The sequence below is a fragment of the Amphiprion ocellaris genome, chromosome 10 (genome assembly GCF_022539595.1).
Source record: "Amphiprion ocellaris isolate individual 3 ecotype Okinawa chromosome 10, ASM2253959v1, whole genome shotgun sequence".
Classification (NCBI taxonomy): Eukaryota; Metazoa; Chordata; class Actinopteri; family Pomacentridae; genus Amphiprion; species Amphiprion ocellaris.
Window position 1 is genome coordinate 24098555 of NC_072775.1, and position 11124 is coordinate 24109678.

Below are 11124 nucleotides of genomic sequence, written 5' to 3' on the forward strand. Positions count from 1 at the left end.
CTCATTAGACAATGAAAGTAGAGACAAAAGATAATTCATGGTTGTTGCTCTTGGACACCAAAATGTGGAAAAAATAAGTCCATCACACTATGTGCTAAAATATTGTATGTTCTTATAAAAGCTGCCATTTCTCGAAATAGTCAAACACTTGGAACAGATATGTAAATGTCATCCACACCTTTCACCATTTTTCTGATGCTCCTCCAGAAAAATAACAAACCAAATCTGTGTAACCTGCATGTTAATCCCTGATGAAACACCTTATTTCACAGCACTACCTACATCACATTGTGACATACTCACAACATTGCATTGCTGCAGATTAAGAAAGGAAAAAGTTACAAGGAAAGAAAAGAGAAAGAAGAAGAAAGGAGATAGCTAAGGCTGAGGTCCGTTTGCTGCTGCTAGTATTCACTGTGAAAATGCTATTACAGCCTGTTATAGCCTGGTGGCTGTGACTTTGCTGCTTGGTGTCTGTGTGTCTTGACAAGGACACAGTGCCTGGCAGCGACAGCTGGATAGAGACAGATAGCCATGGGAAATATCATTTCAGCTTGTTAAACACACACACAGTTGGGTTTTCTTTTTTTTTTTTTAAGTTATTTTTTTGGCCTTTTTGTGGGCTTTATTAGATAGGCGCAATGAGAGAGAGAGACAGGAAACAGGGGAGAAGAGTCGGGGGAAGACATGCAGCAAAGGGCCGCGAGCGGGAATCGAACCCGGGCCAGCTGCGTCAGGGACCAGCCTCTGTACATGGGTCACCCACTCAACGCGTTGAGCTATACGGGCACCCACAGTTGGGTTTTCATCACATAAGAGGGTATTACATTGGCTTGCACTGATCTTCTGGAGACTTCCTCCACTTCTCACCACATTACAGAAGCACAGCTGACAGTATCTACCTGCATTGTCTGGTATCGGAACTGCAACATCTCTGACCACAATAACTTACAACAACAAAAAAAGATCAGAACTTCTGTCACCTCCATACAACCTTATTTATGCTTGGTACCTGCACTTGCAAGGCCCTGAGCATCTTGAAGGAACTGACTGAACCCAGTTCCAGGAAGCCATCCTAACTTGACAACAGTTTCTTCCCTTAAGCTGTGAGGATCCACAGCAGCTTGCACAGACAGTCCAACACCTCCAATCCCCTCACATAAACTGTAGCACCCAGGACAAACACCTCAAATCACTTTCAAGACTGGAACACTCAGACAGCAATGACTGCACACACCACATGTCTTTGACCCTCTGTTGCAATCCACAGCTCTCTGTGGAATGTATGAGTTGCATTATTTAATGTGCAATTACTACTGAATAGGTTGTTTCTGAAAACAGTCTTGACTTTCCCTTAAGGTGGTGTGGTCTTTATGCCTGTTACGTTTTCTAGTTTTTATTATTTGGTTTGTTACACATGTACTTAAATGCAGATCCAGTAAAGTACTGTGGTCCAAGAGCAAAACATTGAATTTTCCTCCATGTTGCTATACACATAGTATATAACAGAGGTGAGTACATGCCCTGTGAAATATCTGTCATGGTCTTAGGCTTTGGTTTCTAGTTTTGTTTTGTTTTTGTTATTTACGTCTTTGTGTTTGAATCTCTTTGTCTATGTGTAGGTTAATACTTCCTGTTTTATTTTGAAATTGCCTTTCCTTGTGTGTCACTTGTGTTCCTCTTTTCCCTCACCTTTGATTGACTTGATTAGTTTCTCCTGTGAGTCGTCTCACCAAGTGTTTAAATAGTCTTGGTATTTCTTGCTTCAGTTGATGTCAGTGCTTTTGTTACCTTTCTAGATTTTTCGTTAATTTTTGTCAGCTCTCCATGCTTTTGACTCATGTGGACTGTGATTTGTTTTATATCAGCGTTTTCATTAAAACTCACCTTTTGTTTCTTAAATAATTGCCGTTGGTGTTTGCATTTGGGTCTTTACTCATTGATTAATGGCAAAATCACTTATATGTCAAATGATTACATACTGATTCCCTCTCAGTAATTACTAGTAAAATGACAAGTAGAATATTTTCTCTTCGAAAAAGATTACAAAAGCTACTATGGTGAATGCATAATCCTTGCAATTAAACATGTTAGTGGGAGTGTGGTGATATGGGGCTGCATGGGTGAAAAACGTGTTGGAAATGGCATTCATAGATGATACCATGAATACATGTGGATGCACTGAAACACTCACAAGATGACTCCCACTCTGTAGAGGCTTGGCAGAAGAGGAATAGTCCAGCATGATGATTCTAAGCCCACTGCCAAAATCAAAGTTTCTACAGAAGAACAAATAAAAACTACGACATGGACAGGTATGTCATCTGCCTTAAATCCATTGGAACAAAGTTGGAAAGTAGAGCAATACAACTGCACCAGCAAAAAGAAATTGAAAAGAAAATTTAACTGAAGAATGCTAAAACATCTCTCTAGAAATTTCTTCAACATTGTTATCCTCCGTGCCAAGAAGGATCAATGCTGTCATGAAAATTCCAACTGGACATATGGAATATTGACAAAAGACAAGACTCAGTCTCCAGTAAGGAACTGTATTGAGTTCCTACTGTGAGACCTGAATTTTTATAGCTGGAGATAATGCATCAGCTGGCCTTCTGTGTACCCTCACATTAGCAGGAGGAAGATGAAACTGGAAACTGGACTCATCTGACCATAGAATCTTCTTCTAATTCCCAGTGTGGACGGTCCCAATGGTAGCGTTTTCCATGATCGTCAGTGCCATGCCATGTCTCCCTACTGTCAATGGTGAGAGTGTGTGTCCGTGTGTGTGTGTGTCCGTGTGTGTGTGTGTGTGTGTGTGTGTGTGTGTGTGTGTGTGTGTGTGTGTGTGTGTGTGTGTGTGTGTGTGGGCGTGCTTGTGTGTGTAGTCGTGTGTGTGTATATGGAGGGAGGGGAGGATGGATTTTCTTGTTTTTAATGTTTTTAAATGTGTTGCATTTTAATTGTATGAGAAGTGCTATATAAATAAAGTTTGATTGATTGATTGGTCAATCACAAATTAGCCCACCCTCGATCATACCTTACTCTGTTTTATTCTAAATGAAACAATAACTTGCCAAATGAATCATCATGTAGTCTAAAAGAGACGGAAATAGAAATGGACTCTACAAAGTCATTAGGAAAAAGTTTACCAAGGTAACAACTTAAGGGAAAAGTAGGATCTTTCATCATAGATGTCTGTACAATCAGAAGCCAAGGAGTCATTTCCTGCTGCTTTAGACTGCATATATAAGGCACTTTTTTTCTCATTTATGCTACTTTTACTTTTATCCAACCTTGAAAGATTCAAATGCGTAGATCTTACTCTCCTCCTCAGCTCTGGCAAACCTATCATTGCTGGTTGACATAAAACATCACTAACACTGTAACAACACAGGAACGTTGCCACAGAAACCACATCGACAAGTCCAGTTTACTGCAAAATACAGAGATGTACCTGATGCTGATAGGATTAGTCAGCATTAGGTTGATTGCAATAGTCTTTAATTTATATGTACATGTGCCACACTTTAGCTTTAATGTTCATATTCCAATGCATATTCCAAGGCTGTGGTGGACCCATTGAAAACAGGTCTGTTTTTCTTCTTCTTTCTCTACTAAGCCCATTGGTGGGCAAATTTGTAAAACCACAGGTTACAGTTTATAGGTCATCACACCATACTCTCATGCCTTTCTCTGCCACCGTCTCTGACTCTCACTCCCTCCCGCCCTCCTCCCTTTAGCTTTTGAAGTGTTGAGCACAGAGAGATTATCTTCACTTTATTGTCAAAGAAGGGAATGTGATGATACGAGTGAAAATGTAACTAATCAGCAGCGGGCTGTAATCCACAGAGACTAGAAGGACAATACTGATGGAATCCAACTCTCCGCTCAGGAATGTATGACAGGACTGAAAAAGCGGCAACACTGGCCAGAGGAAATCTGATTAAATACTGTACACGCTATACTGGAACTCAAACAGTGCTTTGTCTCGCAGATTTTTAAAAAAAAAATTTTAAAAAATTACTTTCTCTTAACAATAACCACTGACCCTACTTATTATTATTTTTATATAGGACTCCAAATGATTGAGACATTTCCTGGTAAAAGGTTCAGAAAACTTTTACAAATATCAAAACAAAAAAAGTAAAAATTCAAATATAATTAACTTCTTGAAGACATAAATCAGACCTACTCATCCCTTAGGTGGTGCAACAGCACAAATGAAGTAGTTATCATAACACATGTCTCACTGTGGTTGTAAGGGTCATGGGTGTAAAGTTTCTTCTGTGGTGCCATGTCATGATACCAGGCTGAGCACCAATAATGGCTGATTCCAGGCAAAACCGGTCCAGCAGAAAAAGTTAAATCCCTACCCGCTTGACTTGTTGACAGTGTAAGCCTCAGACTGTTATATGACCTTTCTCTTACTGTGCTTCTAAGTGTAATATGTCAGGTTTTATGTTGAAGAGAGCAAAGGACTACTCGGAGGCTACTCAAGAGGACATCAATAGAGCAGAAAATCGGTGCTTTTATTTTCTGAATTTAATCAATGGGCATCAAGGCCTGCAATAGTTTTTTTCTGGGCCTGATTTTTATGCAGAATTTTTACTGACACTGAATTATAGAATTATCTTAGCACCACTACTTTGATCACAAAATGACAGCTGACATGTTTGATAGAGCATGTAATTTATTTACATCTGTAACTATTATGTTGGGGAAAAATGTGGAGGAAAAAAAAAGTTTACCTGCCAACTTCCACTAAACAGAGCAGTGGAATAGTCAAAACATTTTCCTTTGACCTCAATGAAAACTGTGTGCTTTAGCAGATGCTTTTATCCAAAGCACCTGAGAGTAAGATACAAGGAAGGCAGGCAGCACTAAGGACCTTGCCCAAGGGTTCTCACTGGACAACTCACCCTGACTGGGATTTAAACCATCAATCTCCTGTGCTAAAGTCAGAGGTGCTAAAGACTGAGCTATCCAAGTGCATAAAGTTTAACTCCTGGACTATCTCTGCATGATGGAGTTCATTCTACTTCAAGTGGAAAATTATGTGTTGCTGAGTCCATCAAAGCCACCTTTGAAGTGTTCACGTCATGACAGTTCATTTGTTGTTGAAGTTGAGTCTTAGCGGATTTATTTACACTCAAACATTGTCCACTGTCTTATGTGATGTGTTCTTTTTATTATGCGTAGATTTTTTAAATTTTATTTGAATTGCAACATTTGCAGCCATAAAATTGTTCAGTCTTGCCATCTATGTTCTTCCTCACTGTCTAAAACCCTTTCCTAGCACATATCATTGCACCAAGCACTGAAAGTTATATATGAAGTATTGTTTTTATATTGTGGTTTCTTATGTTTACCAGTTTGACTAAAAATTACTTTGCTCTGGGAATTTAAGTGACTCTTTCTAATATGCAAAGTTGTCTCATGAAAGTTAAATATTTACACTTAACTGTAAGTTACACGCAACATTTGGATATTTATTTCATCCATATAATATATTCATCTGTTCATTTTTCCTGTTCAAACTTGTTGAAATCGATGCAGTTATTAATGTGCAATAAACATACGTCGAAGGCTCTTGCTACGTCTGTGTTTGTCGTCCATATCGGTAATGAATTTTAATAATAGCATGTTGTACCGTTTTGTAATTAAAGCAAAGAAATAATGATGGAGATTCTGGAAGAATTCAGATTAAAGTTTATATTCTGCCACTTACTGATTTTTCTTATCCTCAGCTATTTTGTGTTACCAAGTCAGTTCCCAGTTCAGTTCCACCACTCTCTGGGGCACTAAGAAGCCTTTGACACTGACCTCTAACAACAAACAAGCAATTGCAACAACAGTGACAAGTTTTTGTGCCTCTCCTTCCCTTCCTTCCTCCCTCTTTCCAGCTGACAAACAGTAGCGTGAGCTAGATAAAAAATAATGAGGTCTCTTCCCAGAACAGAGGAAGCTGACTCCAGCACAGATAGTTTTTGACTTGACAAGAGAACTTTTTGTCCTTCATCATTGAAATTGGCTGTGATTACAATGGCTTGCTCACTGATCCTCACCCTCAGGCAGCTGAAAGGGCTGGGGGTATTGGTGGAGGGAGACTTGAGGTTTTGATGTCACTGAAAACGTAGCATTCAGCAACCTCATCAAGCCCTGAAGATCTGCTGTATTATGGTAATGTGGGGCAGTAAAAGCCACACGAATAAAGGACCTTTATTTTTAAGTAAGTTGTTTTGGCTGTTGTTGACATCATTGTACATTCCTGACCAGAACACTGAAATAAAAGGATGTGTCCTAAGAGTCCATTTGTACATAAAGCATAAACAAGCAAGCTCCCAACTTAGGAGAACCGTGCTTTCTAAACCACGTATTTAGAAATTAAATCTAAAGTAAGAGCAGCAGAAACGGCAGATGCAATCATCCATGGCAGTAATAACTGTACAGTGTGAAAATAAACTCAATTGCAAGTTGTTAGATGATCATTTCTTTGCATTACAATAAGCAGTTACCTACACTACCATTCAAAATTTACTTAGAAATGTGGTAAATGACTATTTCAGCTGGAAATGGCTGATTTTTAATGGAATATCTACATAGGGGTACAGAGGCCCATTTCCAGCAACCATCACTCCTGTGTTCTAATGCTACATTGTGTTAGCTAATGGTATTGAAAGGCTAATTGATGACTAGAAATTGTGCTATTTTGTTAGCACATGAATAAAAGTGTGAGTTTTTGTGGAAAACATGAATGAAATTGTCTGTGTGACCCCAAACGTTTGAACGGTAGTGTATATGTTTACTCATTTTCAGAGAAACAAAATCCTCGGGTATTTTTGGGTCAAAACTGACCACTGCATTCAGCTTATCATATGTGTGTGTTACACAAGTAGGACCTAAAATAGGGACCACCAGCCCTTATAAGGAATAGGGTTCCAGTCTGAGGAAGATCCTTTAGCAATATATGGAATGTGGATGCCCAGTTTCTCACATGAAGAAGAATTCTTTATGCTGCACTTGTCAAATCATTCGAAGCAGGCCACTGTAAACTGAGTTAACTGTCATACTATTAAAAAGCTGTCACTTTAGTACCTGTCTCTGAGAGAGATGCTGGACAAACTCCCTCCTACCTCCATTCTTATACAATAGATCAATTTATCAATGACTCAGGGAGGTGTTAGTTTTATTTTACGGCCATAAAAGTCATAAAAGTTTTACAACAACAGCAGAAGTTCTCAAATTCTAATTAAGTACAGTTTTAATTCTCATGTTTTGTTTCTCCTCAATAAATCAACTGAGGAGCTGATTCAATTCGATTAACAGTGTGTGTGAAAGGAGTTGGAATGGAGAGGTTAAATGTTTAAATTCTACATCGCATTCTATTAAAAGCATGAGTCTGCCACTGACTCTGAGTAATACTGAACAACAACAACAACCAAAAAAAACCACAGAAGTCTTTTCTATTTATTCATTCCTGGATTCCTGTCAAAGCTGCACATGTAGTACTGAATTAACGTAAGACTTAGTCATGTAGCTTCATTATAAAGTGTTCCAGAAATGTCCTCAGACAGACAATAATAGTCTATGCACACAGAACACACTCACTCACACTGCTCACATTGCTGTTGGCTCTTTGACTCATCTGAAGCCTGTATCTGTAAAAAGCTACATTATCTGACTACATCAAGGAGAGCAGGATTATTTTCTGTGAATAACAATGAGGTAAAGCCTAAACTGCTACTGTACATCTCAGTATTTCTTTTGTTAGAGCGCACATGACCTTGAAAAGAAATTATGTTTGTATATTATATGGTTTTAGTTATTGTTCCTATTCCTTTATCAATAAATATAGTACTGTTCAAAGTTTCTACAACCTGTAATATTTGATTTGATATATTAGATAGTGGTGATGGGTGAACGTGCTTTTGTTAAGCAAACATAAATAAAGCTTTTCTGACGTTTTTTCTGTTTATTAGTGTGTACTATAGAGCATATTTGCAGTTTGTATTAATTTCCAAGTTAATACAAAATGATTCATTTCAAATTTTAATATCAGCTTAGAAATTTGAGTGAAAAGTTGAATCAGTGAAAAATATCCATGAATACCAGAATCTCTCAGTATCTACTGGCTGCCTTTCACTTTATTGACAGCAGAACTCAAGCAGCATGGATTCTACCAGTTTGGTGAGCAACCAGCAGATCACTGAAGTCCTGGAAGTTGCGAGGTGGGGCCTCCATGGATTGAACTTGTTTGTCCAGTACATTGTACAGATGCACAATTGGACTGAGATCTGGGGACTCTGAAGTCAAGCCAACACCTCAAACTCATTGTTGTGCTCCTCAAACCATTCCTGAACAGTTTTTGCTTTGTGGCACGATGCATTATCCTGATGAAAGAGGCCACAGCCATCAGGGTTTCCATGAAAGGATGTACATGGTCTGCAGCAGTGCTTAGGTAGGTGGTATGTGTCAAATTAACATCCACATGGATGGCTGGACCCCAGGTTTCCCAGCAGAACATTACCCAAAGCATCACATTGCCTCCACTGTCTTGCCTTCTTCCCATAGGGCATCCTGGTACCATGTATTACCAGGTAAATGACGCACCCGGCCATCCATGTTATGTAAAAGAAAACATGATTCATCAGACCAGGCCACCTTATTCCATTGTCTGTGGTCCAGTTCTGACGCTCACGTGTCCATTATTGGTCTGTCGGTGGTGCACAGGGATCAGCATGGACACTCTGACTGGTCTGTAGCTATGCAGCCCCATACACAACAAACTGTGTTCTGTGTATTCTGACACCGTTCTATCAGAACCATCATTAACTTCTTCAGCAATCTGAGCAACAGTAGCTCGTCTTTTGGATCAGACCACATGGGTCATCCTTCCTCCCCACATGCATCACTGAGCCTTGGCTGTCCATGACCCTGTCGTCAGTTCACCACTGTTCCTTCCATGGACCACTTCTGATAGATACTGACCACTGCAGACCAGAAACACCCCACAAGAGCTGCAGTTTTGGAGATTCTCTGATGCAATCATCTGGCCATCTGATAATTTGGTCCTTGTCAAACTGTCTCAAATCCTTACACTTGCCCATTTTTCCTGCTCTCCAGCAAACATTGCTTTTGTTCCCTGCTGACGATATTGAATAAAGTTATTTTTCTTTGGTACCGTATGGTCCATGTGGTGTTTTTTATGTGCTGGAGTGAAATAAACAGTCAATGCCATGATTGAACATTATCACCTTGAGATCGCTGTGTACTGAAAACAGTCTCAAAAACACAGACTGAACTTTAACTATCTCATACATGTTTGTGCGTGCATGAGTGTCCACTGGATGCTTGAGCTAAGTGTTTCCCCAGCTCTTTTCAGCTCTTCTATCTTTACACACCAGTTCCGCTGTTCTTGGACTATGCTGCATCTCTGAAGCTGCAATTCACTTTTAAATGTATATGAATGCCAGTGATTGTGAACATCCATCCATTATCTGTAAACCACTTAGTCCTCATTAGGGTTGTGGGGGGGCTGGAGTCTATCCCAGCTGACTTAGGGTGAAGACAGGGGACACCCTGGACAGGTCACCAGTCTATCACAGGGCTACATAGAGAGACAAACAATCACACTCACATTCACACCTATTTTCCGACAATAATCATTCAAATCTACTGTCAGTTAATGACAGCAACTATGCTGGGAGATCAGCTATACATCAGCTATGAAATGGTTTCAAGCCATTTTTCATTTTCCTATTTTCAAGGTCTTTTTAAGCAGCTGCTACAATTCTCTGCTGAGCCAGGTTTTAGTGAAGAATTCTGTCATTGTCTCTATTTCTGAAACATATCCGGAGCATTCCTCTAGTGGCTGAAAACAGCATTTGACCTTGAGGGTGTTGTTGATGCTGGGATATTAAGTGGGACTGTTCAAATGCTCTTGACTCAACAGATTCCCACTGACACATTTTCACATTGCCTCTGTACGACTCTACACCAAACACTCGCAGGAGCAGTTCTCCTCTGGGGAACTGGGAGCCACTAAAATAGCGGAGAATGCTTTTGAATGGTTACAAAGGAACTACAGGTGCAATGTGTTGCTCTCAAAAATCCATCTTTTAACTGTAGCATCAACTAATGTGTTCTCAAATTGCATCTCATCATAAGGTTATGGTATGGTTTGTTGCCTTGGATGTTTTCTTCCAGTATTAAAGCATACTGTTGAACTGACTTGTGCTTATTTAAGGAGTTGGGGGGAGGCAACTTACCTTTGTTGGAGCTATTTCTTGTACACTCGCTGGGCTTGTCCTCCACGGCAGGACGTGGCGTCTTTCCATTTAATCTTTGTCCTAATCGAGCCGAGGAAGTTTGGGTCTGGCTTTGGGTGGGAATAGGTCTCTGGACCAGGTTCCCCTCACTGCCTGCCCTCATCAGTCTCTCTCCAATCCGCAGCATGCATGAGCGATTACCCTGCAGCTCCTTTCTCAAGTTGGGGCTTTGAGACCCTGCTGATCCAGGTCGACCCAGATGGGAGGAGGACTTGGACATCTTCCCTGCTGGGGTGAGCAGAGCGCTGGTTAGATATTCCAGGGTTAGCTTCCTTCTCTAGAGCCTGTTTTATTCTGCCTAACTTTCTTATTTCTGCTTGATCTTCTTCTGTCTCTTGTTTCCTGGCTGCCTCTCCTCTGTGTCGAATTTCTTCCTCTACAGAGGAGAGCTGAAGATGGAATTATTTTGCATGTGTCATGTTTTGTCATCCAAATGTCTTGAGCTTGTTTTTTGTAACATTAAGAGTTTTTGTCCTTCCAGATGTCTTCCTCTTCTTCTGTCTCCTTCCTTCCTGTGTCTGGATGTTCTGCTGAAGTGCTGAAGATGTCTTACTTTGTCAGGCTGTCTTTTCAGGTTTGCGTCACCCTCTTCATCTCCTGGGATTTCTGTCTCAGTGCACACCACCGTTTTTCAGTCTTGTATCACTCTTTTTGTTTTGTTGCATCCTTCTCCTTCATCCCTTGGTATCTGTATACCCCAGGACTGTTCCTGTGTGATCAGTGCAGAAAGCAGTGACTGTTCACAGAGTGCAAAGTCGGTTCACTCTGTTTTTCCCTCTTTTTCTCTTGCTGTCTC

General features: G+C 40.2%; 1 protein-coding gene across 2 annotated transcripts in view; it reads right to left on the reverse strand.

Annotated features, from left to right (window-relative positions):
• Positions 1–11124, reverse strand: part of LOC111566812 (sickle tail protein-like) — a 102368-nt gene extending 91244 nt beyond the window's left edge. For both annotated transcript variants that reach the window (XM_055014644.1, XM_035946948.2), the window contains exon 1: positions 10269–11124. In XM_055014644.1, coding sequence (XP_054870619.1) covers positions 10269–10548 — 280 coding nt within the window. In that variant the 5' untranslated portion in view covers positions 10549–11124. The remainder of the gene's footprint in view (positions 1–10268) is intronic.